Source organism: Carassius gibelio, chromosome A10 (assembly GCF_023724105.1).
Source record: "Carassius gibelio isolate Cgi1373 ecotype wild population from Czech Republic chromosome A10, carGib1.2-hapl.c, whole genome shotgun sequence".
Lineage (NCBI taxonomy): Eukaryota > Metazoa > Chordata > Actinopteri > Cypriniformes > Cyprinidae > Carassius > Carassius gibelio.
In genome coordinates this window covers 15,892,372-15,908,690 of record NC_068380.1, presented here as the reverse complement: position 1 = coordinate 15,908,690, position 16,319 = coordinate 15,892,372, and the positions used below count along the sequence as shown (strand labels likewise).

Below are 16,319 nucleotides of genomic sequence, written 5' to 3'. Positions count from 1 at the left end.
CGCTGTAACCAGGCCGTGTGTCATCAGCTCTCAAACCATCCCAACTCCCATGGAGACTCTTGGGTCTGCCTCAAAAGTCCTTGAAAATGATATAAACTTTGAACTACAGTTTTGTCTCCGCACGTTTCCAAGGCTTTAAAATGTCTGACCCTGAGCTGCGTTAATGTGACAGGTTGTCAATAGTTCTGTCCAGTCTGCACAGGCTGTCTCTAGATGGGCGGCGCTGCAGAGAGGAAGAGCAGCATGAAATCAGAAATCAGAGTAAAATGCAGTTTGTTAGATAGTTGTTTCTATCAGTGCTTTACCACTTGCATTACTTACTTAAGGGAACTAATTATAAAGTAGCAAGAGTGTTATTTTAGTATTATTTATATACTGCTATAGTATTTATTATTATTTTTTATTTAACTTAGCTTTTATTTTCAGTTTAAATTTTAATTTTACTTTATGTTTTAGTAATCTTTGGAAGTGATTTGATAATTTTTTATTTGTAAAAATAACATTTTGTGAATTTACAAAAATAAATTTTTATTTATTTCTTGCTTTGATTTGAGCAATTTTAGTTCTTCAGATGTTTAAACAAGAAACGTATTTTTATTTCAGTTAGTTGCCACAGCAAAATAAATAAATAAATAAATAAAAAATAAAAAAATTAATTAAACATTTTAAATTGTTTTATTTCATATTTAAAGTAATTCATTTAAAAAAAATATGTGTTGGTTTTAGTTATTATTTTTTATATATTATTAATTAGTAATTTGATAATTTCAATGGTTCATGAAACCAAATGGATTGATTTTTTAAAACAATTAAATTAAATTTATGCATTTAGCAGACGCTTTTATCCAAAGCGACTTACAGTGCATTCAGGCTATCAAGTTTTACCTATCATGTGTTCCTGGGGAAATCGAACCCCCAACTTTGCGCTTGCTTGCTTGCTATCGCAATTCGTTACCAGTTGAGCTACAAGAACACTAATTTATAATAATAAAAAAATAAAATCAAGCGATCGAGTTAACTTCCCCTGTGGCATCTTTTTTTATAGTAATATGATGTTTGGTCAAATTACTGTTGTACATTAATATTTTCCCAGATGTACTGTATAAATCATAGAGTATTCTTTTTTATTTATTTCTTCTGTACATTAATTTAATTTAAAATGTAATGTTGCTGCCGCACTAAATGAAATAGGTTATTCATTCATAAACCCTCTTTTTTAACTCTAAAATATCCTTTATTAGAATTATATAGTTATATATTACAAAATATATATTTCCCCTTAAGTTGCTTCAATGTAATCTATCTTTTGTTAGTAGCTTGTTTCTAATGCGTCAAAAGAGTAATTAAAGAAATGAATGAATCAATCAATCAAGTTTTAGTTTTAGATTGTATAGACAGTAGATGTCTATATGGACATACAATAATAGATTTACATTATATCAGTTTAGAATTCATAAAACTTTAAATAAATTTCACTCCTGGGATCAGTAAAACATTTTCTTCTGCTGCATTCATCAAAGCAGCATGACTTCCACATATTATGACATGAAAGTGAACCGCATGCAGATTCAGCTCCACCGTAGGAGACTTTAAATGAGCAGTGAATGTCAAGTGAGATTATTTCCATACCTGGTGACCTTAAGTGAAAAGCATTTAATGGAGGGAGGTATAGAAGTTTGATTGTAGAGGTGTTAGCTTATCGACGAGTCTCCACACTTCCTGTCATGTGCGTTTTCAATGGGCAGTATTGTCTTTCCTTCAGTGAATCAGTAAGAGTCCGGCTGCTAAGTAAGGAATGATTTGTCTGTTTTGCATTCAGCCCATCAACGATGAGATATGCGAGGTGTGTGAGGTCTGGACGGCAGACGATCTGTTCCCCTGCCGGACGTGCACGCGGGTCTTCCACGACGGCTGTCTGCGGGAGATGGGTTACCTGAGCACTGAAGCCCTGCAGGAGATGAGAGAGACGGCCCACACCACCAGCGGCTGGAGCTGCTATTACTGCGTGAGTTCTCTCTAGCCTCTCATGAATACATACACACAATCATATGCAGACATCTTTACAAGCACATTTCCAGTCACTGGCTGTGTGCAGTTGTTTCTTTTAGTTATTACTGCACAGGAAATGTCTTTCAGTCAGTAACAAGGATCTGTTCTGCAGGAATGAGCAGCATATTTCTGTGACTTAAAGAAATGACAGTGACCTGATTGTGGCATGGATGTAGTCACTATGAACTGTCATTGTATGTAAAAATTTCCATTTTGACTGGTAACAGAGCAATAAGTCAGCAGAATTGTCTAATAGCAAAACCCTGTTAACAGCAAGTCTTGTCTGGTTCCCATAACAAGGCTTCTGTCTGATACTCAGTCTAGAAGTTGACTGAGCAAAGCCAGTGAAAAGCAGAAGCAGGAGACATTAGGAGAGATTAATGATAAAAAAATAATTTATTGAATAATTTTAGTTGCATATGTTTCAGTGAACAGACTTGAGCACAATGCCATGCCAAACCAAACTCAAGTGGAAACACAACTGGAACGGTTCCTTAACCATTCAGCCTGAGTGTGGAAAAATGGCTGTGAATTCCTGTGTAAGTGAATGGATTTTGCACATGAAAATTAACCAAACATGGTATATCTGACCCCACCAATAGATACATCAGGAGAAGAGCAGAGTTATTTTAGACTCAATAAGACCAGGAACATGTGTGAGGTAAATATGTTCAAGTTTTGCTCTTCTTTTAATATCCTTATCCAGCAAAAAATACTGATCGTGTGATCAGATACATAGACCAGCACTTAGCTAGTATATTTCCACAGATCCCTACCCTGTAGAGCTTCTCCCAAAGGTCAGCGTGAAGATGAACATGTCAAGATGATTGTGTTATTCTTGAGAGTCTGGGATCTGTTCAAAGTGCTCTTTCTCCTGGCGTCAGAGGACTCTGGCACTAAAATTACAGAGCGGGCTGTCAAAGCGTACGAGCGTCCTTCAAAGTGAAGTAGAGCGCTTATCTCAGTCGTGCAGGCCGCTGATGCTTAATTCATTTGTTGAGAGTGTAAGACATTTTCAAGGCTGCTGCTACATGCACTCCAGACGCGCTCACTGGTTTCCAGCTAGACTCACACCCTCAAATGGGTTGCATCCCATACTGCATTGCAAACATGCTGCATTGCCGGATTGTTGCTATTTCCTTAGAGGGTTAATTCACAGCTTATGTGTCTAATTTTCTCACTTTGCCCTTGCTAAAACCCAATCCACATGTGTGCATAAGCGTGAGCATATCGAGGACTTGAGATGTTCAGACTGGGGATTACACTGTTGAATATTGCTTTCAAGGCACACTGATGTTTTGTTTCATGTAATACCATTCATTATTTTCAAGCGTATTTCAGTGCACTGGGACAAACTGAGGCTTAATGGGAAATGATAGCGGCATGGAGAACTCCAAGCATGAAAATCAACAACAGTAATTGTTAGCGAGAAGACTGTGGTGGAAAATTAATTAAAAGTACAGGCCAGGTTGTCAAACTGATTTTGGCACTTGCCGTCAAATGCGGGCTTCGCCATTCAATAGAATCAGCACTGTAATTAGCCAAGTGACAATTCAGATAAATACAGCTATTACTCGTCCAAAAACAACAATGAAGAAGCTCAAACAGATATGACATGCACCTGGTGTGGAGATACGCTCATAAAGTGATGCCACGGATGATGGGGAACGTCAACAATGATAACTGTGAGCTGAAGCAATATAGACACGGCCAGTAGGGATAAGCTTTGTTGTTTTGTTAGCTAGCTATCTACTATTTACTAGATATCTACTAAACATAATTAGGTGATTTTTCCCTCTCGTTCTGACATCTTTCAAGGTTTATGGTTTGACAATGTCACCCAGCAGTGGAGCATTGTGCTGAAACTGTGGTGTTGTTTTCTCTGGTCTGCTTGTGTTCTTTACGCTGGTTTCATGTTTTGGATTTCCTGTGAAATTTAAATCTCTTGGAGTTTCAGCAAACATGAAGGCTTACAGGCATAGTCCATGCAAAAATGAAGCTTCTGTCATCATTTAGGCATCCTCGTGCTATTCCAAAGCCAGTATGACTTTACAATTTGAAACTGATTTGATCAGGGCTGTACAGTGCAACAAAAAATCGGTCTTTACAATGAATAAATGTTCTATAGTAGCACGTGTGCAATACAGATTTGCATGTGTATTAGGGCTGTCAAAATTGCTCAAAAATGATGTTCGAATATTCCCTCTAAAAAATACACGAATATCCGAACTTCTGGTTGCGCATGTTGTCAATGACGCGCATTACGTCAATAACAGGCCAAAATAATACAAAGAGACATAACTACTTGTATAGACAGTCTATTTAAGTGACAACGTATTACCTACACAAAAACAAGGAAGTCATCTAATGGCCAAGACTGCAGACCTCACGCTCTCTCACCCTCACGTTCTCTGCGCATAACGGTTTAAATGAACAAACAATTTTTTTTTTGCAAGCAATTTAAGGTCGTGACTGTTGTCCCAAATATAGCAGGCTTCATTCAGTGATTGAAACAAATATTATTAATATTCATTGATGTTTTACAGCATATAGAACTGACATTGAATGCTCTGAGCAAGCTGTGCTGTGGTAAACATGGAACTTTTCCTTGACATGAAACGATAAATAATCAAACCTCGCTTCCATTACTTGACAGAACTCCCTGAAGCGTACAAAATAATTTTATCCGTTATGGCCTCTTGTCGTGTTGCAGACAAAGAGCTTGCGGCGGGCGATGCAAAGTAACGTTAAGTGTCAAGACGTGACTGTTTAGTTGGAGTTCCACACATTATGCCATGCTCATTTGGGTGCACATTTTTGAGATGTGACCTCATGTTACTAGTGGTCGAATGGTATGCTAACTGTATCTTAAATAGCTTGCATACAACTTTATCTCGCGGGTCAACAATTTTACCTCGCTTTCTCTGCTGCTGTCGAGTTGGGCTCTGCACTTGCTGCCATCTTCCATGAAGATGCGTCAACTTTCAGCAGTGATGCTGTGCCAGACAGTGCGACTCTTGTGACTTGTTCCTTAACCCTCAGGCGCGCTAGCGCACCCACTCACAAAACAGACAACCACACCTCTACTACAGCGGGCATTTTTTTCCACATGTTTTTTTTTCAAATATTAATTTTCACCTTCGAAATTCTTTTTTTTTTTAACTATTAGAATAAATATTAGAATTTAGAATATTCGTTGACAGCCCTAATGTGTATATAGTAATAGTGTAATAGTTTGTATATAATAATAATTTAATAGTGTAATAGTTTTGGATTATTTTTTATGAAAAAAATTGGTAAGATTTTTACCTCTCTAAAGAAACAGGAGTTTTTTTGTTTCTTAGAGGATGCATATTACTTATCGTCATTGATTTTGTTATCACAATAAATACCAGAACATATCATGATATAGTTCTAAGTTACAAATGGCCACTCCTGCTTTTACGTTAAAGTCCCCCTGCTGTACAGTATGTTAACGTTTAGACAGACATGTAAACAATTTCTAAAAACTTGATTTTGACCACAAGGGTTTAAAAATAAAAAAATTGTGGATAACTCTTTGTTTTTTTATGCCAGCTTAGAACTAGCTTAAAACTGGATACTCAAATAGTAATTTGAGTGATTGGGATTTCTGTTTGAAGGTCAAATATTTCACATTGGTTTTCTTATTGCTACACTAGCGGCAATAGTCAATGTAAATTTTTCCCCCACTGAAAGTACACACATCCCAACTGTCAACATCTGATTTAATGTTAAAATTTCAACCAGTAAGCCAGTGAATTACTCAGTTAAATCACACATGCTTAATCTCTCTCTCTCTCTCTCTCTCTGTCTAATAACTTCATTAATAACTGCATTAGTCTGCCATCAACGGCTCAAGCCTCCGTTACTAGGACTACAATGACGTTTTGGAATTAGCAGTGGAAGCTTGGGATGAGATTGCATACGAAATTAATCCTAAACACAAGAGTGTTTTATGGACAAAAAACAGACAAATTTCTTGAAATACAACATTTGAACAATTTATTGAGGTGAAAAAATGGTTGTATAATATATTTTAATGTCAATAATTCAAGGAGTAGATCAAGGTTTTGCTATTTCGCATTGTCAGTTAGCCCCTGCTGGTGGATAATATAACTACACCATTTTGGGGGAAAAACAGTTTCTACATCTTTGATCATTCATTCAAATATAGCCGTGTACTGGAATTATTACAAACAGCAAGTGAATCTGAAATGTTTCATTTTCATTTCATAACTTGGGACTGGACATGTTGTGGTGCCATCAGCCAATCTGTATTGACATAATGTAATTTTCCTTAGGCTATATAGCCATATGGGGTATACTGGCTCCAAAAAAAAGTGCCCATAACTGTGCATTCGTCAGCAAAGATAGCACACTTCAAATCACATCTTTCCAGGGGATCAGAGAAACTACCATTGAGACCAAGAGACCAGTATGTTTGTAGCCTCAGAGACCACAATCAATTAAGCATTGTTTATATCATTTGTACCTCATTTTGGGGTCTCGAATCCTCGAATGGGGTCGTGGATAACACAACGGACATGAAGTCCAATCTCATTTCAATGATGATCCTCGAAAGGGGAGTGTTTCCTACTGTCACCGCTGACAGGAAATGGAGGTACCTCTGAGACGTACCCTTACCATCTGCTCTAGTGCCATTGCTCAGATGAGTCCCCATCAGGCTGAGGAAAGCTGACTGAAAATACAGCTCCTCTCAGCACTGCTGGGCTCTGAAGGCAGAGCTTGAGCCGGGAAAGAAATCTCGCTCTTAGTTTGATATGAAAGGACAAGCTGACATTTGATCCATGAGACCTTCTTCTTGCACCTCTTACATTTCAAACTCATTAGGTTTCCTTAAAGGCTGAGTTAGTCATGTCATTCATTTCACCTTTGGTTCAGAGATTGTTAGCCTTTTTAGAAAGATAAAAGGGGAGAGAGAGAGATTGAAACACCTGCTGCTGAAGATAATTAATGAAACAGTGTTTTTAAGGCTCAGTCTGAAGAGCCCTGAGGCTTTATGCAGGGTGTTTTTCTCATTAAGCCTTTTTTTCCCCTTACATCTTTTTACTAGGGTTGTCAACTTAATGTGTTCATTTTTGAATAATGATCAACAAATAAACTACTTTTCGTAAAATCCATTCCATGATTTATTAATCTGCCACATAATGTTTTTAATGATGATTGGGGGCTTTTCTCTGTGCGTGCCTGGGATTATTAATCAGTAAATATTGTGAGTTTGAAAAAGGACTGAAAACTTTAATAGGGCTGACAGCTCTACTTTAATCAAACATTAACATTTCTGTGATTTATTACATCTGAACAACTTACCTTTTCATGATTTTCAATTCTGTGTGATCATTAAATTAGAAAATGATTTCCTTTTATTCCTTTTAATAATACAGTGGATTATGTATCATCATCCCGTTCATGCTAAACTCATTTCTAAATATCTTACATTTGCTACTCAAATGCAAAATGCTTAATGTATTATTACTAGTATTGAAAATGAATTTCCTGTTGATACAGTTGTTTCAATGGTTAATCCACAAGCAAGCAAGCAATGTAATCGAATATTCTCTTTAAAGTGAAGTGTCTGCACTACCAGAACGGAAAGACTCTTCCTCTTCCTCCCTCAGGATAATGTGAACCTGCTGCTTACTGAAGAAGAGATGTACAGCCTCATGGAAACCTTCAAACAGTGCAAGATCATCCCAGGTGTCTCTCTCAGTCCCATTTTAACAGCTTCTTCTAGATTCTGGGTTAAATATGTGCCTTTGTGCAGTAAATTAAGGAAGCTAATTAAAGGTTTACTAATTTATCACATCAGTACTGTAATTAAGCCTGAACTGTTTCATTGATTGGTGATGCAGTAACTCCCCTCTCACCTACTTTCTGCTCAGAGTCGTGCCTGGTGTCAGATGAACTCCTGCAGTACAGGCACTTTGTGACCAAGCAGCTCTTTGAACGAGACTTGACCGATGAGGAGGAAGAGGAGGTTCTGGCACAGTTTGCAGCTCTGGATCCAGACAAGAAGGGTCAGATTGAGTGGTCGGACTTCCTCTACCATGAGTCACTTTCAGTGCTACAGAAATTCCGGACCGAGGTAACGTGGGAAATTGACAAATTTCGCATGTTTGTATTATTGGAAATGGTGCATTTTCTGTTTTAAAGCTGTCACTAGCTAGGCTTCTATCCACCTATTTTTATGCTCATTTTGGATTATCGCATAAAAAAAAATGCTGGATGGAAACGCCAAGATGCGCATAAATTGTAAAAATTGAGAAGGATAAACTTTTTATCCAATAAGAAAAAAATTCCACAAACTACGATGGAAACACATTTACCGAATAAATTCCACCATGCACATTTAAAAAGTCATGTGACTTTGCACTTGCACTTGACGGGTTAACTTTACTAATCAGTGAACCGATGTCGTTCACAACATCTATATGTTGTTTTGGTCATTCTGAAATGCCTGAGGAAAGTCTGCTATCAAAGTATTTCTGTATAATTACTGTCTTACATGACTGCGTTCCCAAACAGAAGGCATGCACCTCTAAAAGCAATGACCGCATTTATTGCGTTTCGTCTGGTCTCTAAAATGCAAATAATTTATTTTATATGACAAATTATTATATTCAGTGGCTTCTGCTAGTTTTCTTAGAGATATTTAATGCCAGTTTATCAGGAAGTGACGATTTTGTTATCTTTGACTTGTTGGATAGAAACCGTGCTCTGATGAGACTGAAATAGAAATCTTTTGTAACACACACTTTTGATCAACTGTATGTGTTTTTGCGAATGAAAAGTAATTTCTTTGTTTAACCATTTTTTGCCCTTTTTTACACAATTCTTTCAATGGAATAATCTAGCTCATTATCCTAACTGGCTGATTGATTGTTTATGTTGGCCAAAAATACAGAAACACTTTAAAATGTTAAATTATAGTGATAATAAATTATAAATTATAACCATTCAGCTAAAAGCATTGTGGAAAATATATTTTTTTTCTCGCTCCAAAAGCTAAATTATAATGAACTATCGACCATTCAAACTAAAGTATTGTGAAAATTATTTTTTTTTAAATTTTTTCAAAATGCCTAATTAAAATGAACAATCAACCATTCATCTTAAAGCATTGTGGAAATGATTCTGTTTTCCTCAATTCAGAATTCTCTGGTGAGAATCCTCACAGCGAAGGAGAGGGATCGAACACGGGCCGTATTTCAGAGTATAGACCAGGACAAAGATGGGATCATTACTGCTGGAGAAGCCAGAAAAGCCCAAACCTCCTGGTTCCACAAGATTAATAAAGAATCGCAGTCCTGCAGTGTCAGGTGAGCCAAATAAACGAGAGCCATTAAGGCTAATCATAGTTAGCAGGACGTTTAACAATGATTCTTAATCACCACTTGCATAATCAACAATAAACTTCAGAGACTTCAAACACTTGAAAATCATTTCAGGGACTCGTTCAATTTGCCTGGCCTCTGGGAGCAACAAATCGGATCAAGCTTGGCAGTTTTTATAGCCATGTCAAGCTGCCATCACTTTATTAGCATATATGCCCCATCTCTTCTCATGAATTATGGGCTAACTTTACATTCAGGAACTCTGCCGAGGGAATATGAATCATTTAAGCAGTGCATTTGCTGACAGTTCTGACTCTGGGATTAATGCATAACGTAAATTAGATGATATACAAGTGGGGTAAATTATCTGTGGAAGGAAGAGGAAAGTTTCTCAGTGATAGGCTAAAATCAGGGACAAGGACTGACTTTGACAGAGCACTCTTTGCCAGTCATATCGTAATTCAGACCTCGCTCGGGGAGCCCAAAAGTCAGAATGATGCATTTTTGCAGTGATTTGTAGGGTAAAATGGAGCCAGGTACTTCGAATGGATCATTTGTCCTACTGAATCCTTCATTCCTCAAGTACCATCACCCAGAAAGAAATATCACAAATGTGACTTCTTTAAAATCTCAGATCTACCTCCTAGATTGCATTGCTGTTAAATGGGGAAGTTAAATGAAATCTTTCATTCACAATAAGAGCTGTAAAAATGAATTAATCGTGATTGATTGTATAAAAAAAAGTATGTTTACATAATATATGTGTGTGTACAGTGTATAATTATATGTATATATAAATACATACACAAAAAGTATATTTAAGAAATATTTACACATACAGCATTTATATATATATATATATATATATATATATATATATATATAAATTAAAAAGTTTGCAGTCTGTAAAAAACAGCTAAGTTTTAGAAATAAATTTCTCATGCTCATCAAGATGTAAAAACTGTTTAAACAAAAATACAATAATGAACAGTAATATTCTGAAATATTAATACTGTAACAGTATAATATTTCAAATATATTTTGAAATGTAATTCATTCCTGTGATGGAAAACTAAATTTTCAGCATCATTATTTGAAAATCCTTCAAAAATCATAATATGCTCTAATAAGTTGTACTGCTTAATATTTTTGTGGAAACCATGGTACAATTTTATTCTGAATTGCTTGATGTATAGACAGTTTAAAAGAAATACATTTATTAGAAATATAATTTATATATATTTATAATTTAGATTTTTTTAAATATAAATATTTTGTGGGTATAATATATATATATATATATATATATATATATATATATATATATATATATATATATATATATATATATATATATTAGTTAATTTTTCATATTTTATATATCTTTATGTCTTTAACATTTTGTACTAAATGTTTAGTAAATATAATGTGTATTAATAAAAATGTGCTGCTGTGGGGTTCAAGAGGGACACCTCAGCCAATGAGGGCAGAGGGGCAGTCGATCTAGAAACAGGGCCACCCCCCTGTGCATAGCCCTGGTATTAAGTATATATTTTTATACAACAGATTTTGATTGATTTATCAACATACTTGGAATATTTGAACAGTTTTTTTTAATGTCATCCTCCATGTTATTGTTTTTTTTTTCACCAATCATTCCATTCGTTTCACCACTGTTAAATGTCCATTTGCCCTGCAGACTCATGGGATTGTGTTCCCCTTTGTTCAGTATGGGGTAAGTCATTCGATCTGCATGGGCCTTCCCTTGAAACATCTTACACCGTTCCCGGCCATCAATGTCATTATACTCATTATAATCATTATAATCACCTTAATTATTAAATATTCTGTAATGGAGGCCAAGGAATCAGTGGCTAATAATATCAAAGCTAGATTGGGTAGGTTTTGACTGTAATGGCCTTTCTCACATCAGCTGTGGCTGTATTAAATGAGATCTTGCCCTCCTGTTGTCAAGATCAAAAAGAGGGGCTTTTGTTCCTCTTGGAGAAGTATTTAAGGATATTTTTCATCAGTTTTAAGGGGCACAGCAGGTTAAATGAGCACCTGAGTGCACGGGTGCATGGGGTTGTGGCTGTTTGTGTGTGTATGTTTGGCGCATTTATGGCATGACTAAGTTGCATTCTAATTTACGCTCATTAAAATCAACCGAAGGTTTGAGATCAAAGCAGACAGTCTCGACTCCGAGTGGTCCCAGTTCTGGACGAGATGTTTGAGTTGCTGAGAGTGTATATACATGGGCTGTAGGCCATTCAGAATTGAACTGAGAATGCATTTTGAATTCCAGTTCAAGTCCTGAATGCATGTTTCTGCTCATGAGTGAATTAGTTTTGTCTTGCCAGTGGTTGGGTATCATCTCTCAGGGCTTTGAGAACAAACAACTAGAGTTTGAAAACCCAGAGACTATAGAAGTGCCGCCTGCTGTGAGCTGTATGGCAGAGTGTGTGTCTGTGTGAAAGAGACTGAATGAAACAGTGTGTGTTTCGGCTTGCTTTCTTCATCTGCAGTATCAGCCATGTTGGTCCAATATCCGAGAGCAGCCCTGCCAGTTCCAGCAGTGAGAGAAGCAGGGATAAAGCCATGGAGAATGACAACAGGTTGGTGTGTGTGTGTGTGTGTGTGTGTGTGTGTTCGCTTATAAACTACAAGTGTGTGGCAGAGCCATACTAAAATGGTTACATTATGATCCACTCCAATTATTATGATTTTCAGATGGTGGAAAAAAAAATTACATAGGCTTACAATAAAGGAGGGATCTGAGCTATTTAGGCACAACATAGACACTGCCTTGTAACACCCTACCAACACAGATACCCTAGCAACGACTTGGAACATATTAGGCACCACATAGATACATCCTAGAAACCATCAAGGTTTAGTAGGTCAATATTTATTACAGATGTCAATATTTGGCTTTTAATTTGTTGTTTAATAGTGGGTTTAACTGTCTGAGATAACTCTATTTTACTGTTACTTTTTTTCCAGACCGGTTACCTGGGACAACTTCCTGATGGAGAGTGCTATCTACATCCTGGCCGCCAGGCCCAACAGCTCAGCCATGCACATCCGTTTGCCACTCTAACCATGGCCACATGGCCTGAGACTTCCAGAGGGGCTTAACGGGTCCGGGTTTACAAGAGAGTGGTGCTGAGGACTAAACCGAGTCAAACGCAAACGAGTATGCCACCACACACTAAGACTGTACAAGCCATCGATGGATTCTTCCAATGGATTCGACACAATCTAGTGTCACACTGACAAATTCAGTGCTACTAAACAATAGCACATCTGTCACCACTTCTAGCTTGTATGATTTTGATTCTTGTCACTCTGTTTCGATTAGAAAACCTGCTGTGAGAAACAGTTACACAATAGCAAATTTACAGCACCTCAGTGTTTGCCTAGTGTTTTTTATGTTAACGTGTTGTATCATTGTTGAGTTGCGGCTCTAGCCGGATGAGATGAGATCGATGGATCGATATGAGAGCAGCGGTTAAATCATATCTGATCTAATTTCATTCACCACAAAATATGAATATGATATAGTGGGCAACAACAGAGCCACACAGAAATCGAGTGAGATGCTATATATATATATATATATATATATAATGTGAAATATTGAACGTGTATTTATTCCCACATCTTCAGGGATGGGTTATGGCAAGGAGCTTCCAGTCTGCCAGGGGCCTATAGCTACAAGATGTGAAAACAAAGGATTAATTGTAACTGACAGACAAATTCTTCCTGTAATTAAGATTCTTCTGAAGTAAGAAGATGGGCATACAATTGAATTTTCAGCCACCTGACGAATTGCATTTGCAAGTCAGAATTATGAGAAGGTGTATTCCTTTTTTTTTATGTTCATATTGTATTTCTGAGTGAAACATGATATGTAAAAAAAAGTAGGGTGGAATTTAATTTGATCTCTGAGGACATGATTGGATTGTGAAATAGGATATTCAATTCTAAAACCTTGTGAGATAAGAACTTGGGCAGTATTTTATGGCACCATAGGCATGTTACCGAAACAAAATCTGTTCTAAAATGTACATGCAGCATAAATGAGCAAATCAACAGTGAACATTTTATAAAAAAGATAAAATAAAAAAAATAAAATAAAAAAAGGATGATTTTACCCAATATTTGTTATATTTATGTTTATTTTCGAGTATTAATTAACTAGCTGACCATAATAAAAAATTTGCAAATGCTATTGAAATGAATTGAGTTAGGTCTCATAATTATGATATATTCTAAGAACATTGTCACTTTTTAATAGTTATGATTCAGAACTAAAAACACAAAAAAATTATTAAAATCCATTATTTTACCCCATTGGTCTCAAACTCAATTCCTGGAGGGCCACAGCTCTGCACAGTTTTGCTCCAACCCTAATCAAACACACCTGATCAGGCTAATCAAGGTCTTCAGGATTACTAGAAACTTCCAAGCAGGTGTGATTTGGAGCTGGTTGAAGCTAAACTCTGCAGAGCTGTGGCCCTCCAGGAATTGAGTTTGAGACCAGTGTTTTACCCTAATGCATTTTTAGCTTAGGAACATACTAATTCCAAACAACTGAAATTAATTGAGTCAAGTCATAATTAAGATATTCCACTGACTATTTTACCATTATCATTGATTTACAATACTAAAATTAATAAAAAAAATTATATAATATCTAATTAAAATAAATTGTTTACTCAATATTTTTGTTTTTAAATCAGTTTTGAGTCAGGTTTCTGCAAGATACCTCGTTTGATTTTGAAGTATGATTATTTCAGTGGTGATATAATCTGAAAAATTATAAAAGAATTATAATTAGAGATCTCTGATCTGTTTTACCCAAATATTTATTATATATTTTTATACCTGTTAGAGTATCCTGTTGTTAGCTTAGCATCCTGCTAATGCCAGACTCTGTTGAAATCAACTGTGAGTCATGTATATCCTGTGTGCTTCTTTCAGTAATCATATTAGTTTCTATGAAAATCAATTCAGACTGGTCACTTTTAAGGTTTCACATCAGGCTTCTGTCTTAAAACAAAGCAATTCACTATACTGATATTAAGTCTCACTTTTAAATGGCAAATGTAAATGGAATGGAATGTAAAACCACAATTACAATATTTAAGATAACATTTATATAAATATTTGAATCCCTATGTATAAGATAACAAACAGGTTCAGAATCATTCCTTGCACACCTGTCATGACTTGTTTTATTTTTGATTTGATGTTTCTTTTAAATCGTATTCTACTGGATCTGTAAAAATGTGACACACATAGAAGTGACATTACTCAGTGTTTCGCTAAAACAGCTGATGCAAATATGCAATCTTCCAAAACACTCATTGAAATGCTAATTTAAAGGCAAGAGCCATCAAAATGTTGATAACCAGGTTTAGAACCTACTGCCTAAAAGCAAAACATCTCACAGATTTTCCTTCCTTGTTTATTCATGTTGAATTTGTTCTTAGATCCAGTGCAGATTAAAACACTTTCTAATATATAAAGCTTTTTTTATTTGTTGGCGTAAATGATGCACACTCCTGTAAAATGGCATCGGGTTTTACACTCATTTATCAAACTGTATGAGAGGTATGAAACATATTGTTTATACGGTCATATCCACTGTATTTGCTAAGGCTAAAGTAAATTTGTGCTGGATTGCTCAAAGCAATTATTTGAAGGGACTGTGCAATACTCTGAGTTTTGCTGGTAGTGCTGGAAATAAATGCATGACATTAACTTCAAAAATTACACTCGAGTTGTGTGGGATCTGAGTCATTTACTGAGAACACAATCTCATCTGAGTTTAAAGATCTATCTATCTATCTATCTATCTATCTATCTATCTATCTATCTATCTATCTATCTATCTATCTATCTATCTATCTATCTGTCTGTCTGTCTGTCTGTCTGTCTGTCTGTCTGTCTGTCTGTCTGTCTGTATCTCTGTCTGTGTGTCTGTCTGTCTGTATCTCTGTCTGTGTGTGTGTCTGTCTGTATCTCTGTCTGTGTGTCTGTCTGTCTGTATCTCTGTCTGTGTGTCTGTCTGTCTGTATCTCTGTCTGTGTGTCTGTCTGTCTGTATCTCTGTCTGTGTGTCTGTCTGTCTGTATCTCTGTCTGTGTGTGTGTCTGTCTGTCTCTGTCTCTCTGTCTGTTTGTGTGTCTGTCTGTCTCTCTGTCTGTCTGTCTGTCTGTATCTCTGTCTGTGTGTCTGTCTGTCTCTCTGTCTGTCTGTCTGTCTATCTCTCTGTCTGTCTATCTGTCTATCTGTCTGTCTCTCTGTCTGTGTGTCTGTCTATCTGTCTGGCTGACTGTGTGTCTGTCTTTCTGTCTGTCTGTGTGCCTGTCTGTATCTCTGCCTGTATGTCTGTCTGTCTCTCTGTCTGTCTGTCTACTGTAGCTTTCTCTCTCTGTGGCAGTCTATCTATTACAGAATGCTTAAGAAACCACTCATAGCACCCTAAACAATCTCACACCTTCGACTGAGCGATTGGCACACAAATGACTTATTATATTACTATTTTCACTTCCATCCGTATGCTCTTATCTACAGGGAACTCAAAACACATTCACAATTTGGATCATGTGACATGCCATTACAGTTTTTCTCAGTCACTTTGGTGCATTTTTCAAAACAGAAATGAAATTTTCAAAACTACTTGTACAACCTCCACATCATCTAGTCATTAATACACATCATAAAACCAGTTTCTCATTCTTTTGAACAAGTTGCGATTGCTTTTGTACATTCATGCAATTGATTACGCACATTTATCTGCGGTTTCCTACATTATCAGTTGCTAATGTCATGTTGCTCAAAATGTATTATACAGTTTTCTGTGCAATAGTCTTACCCCCCAAAA

At 36.3% G+C, this 16,319-nt stretch overlaps 1 protein-coding gene across 2 annotated transcripts in view; it reads left to right on the top strand.

Annotated features, from left to right (window-relative positions):
* The window catches only part of LOC128021334 (PHD finger protein 24-like), a 28,870-nt gene extending 13,662 nt beyond the window's left edge, over positions 1-15,208 (top strand). The window contains exons 3-9 of one of the 2 annotated variants that reach the window (XM_052608447.1): positions 1,820-2,005; positions 7,710-7,788; positions 7,974-8,176; positions 9,244-9,410; positions 11,125-11,160; positions 11,951-12,040; positions 12,429-15,208. In XM_052608447.1, coding sequence (XP_052464407.1) covers positions 1,820-2,005; positions 7,710-7,788; positions 7,974-8,176; positions 9,244-9,410; positions 11,125-11,160; positions 11,951-12,040; positions 12,429-12,525 — 858 coding nt within the window. In that variant the 3' untranslated portion in view covers positions 12,526-15,208. The remainder of the gene's footprint in view (positions 1-1,819; positions 2,006-7,709; positions 7,789-7,973; positions 8,177-9,243; positions 9,411-11,124; positions 11,161-11,950; positions 12,041-12,428) is intronic. The other variant, XM_052608448.1, reaches the window with a different exon arrangement.
* The last annotated feature ends 1,111 nt before the right edge of the window (positions 15,209-16,319 follow it).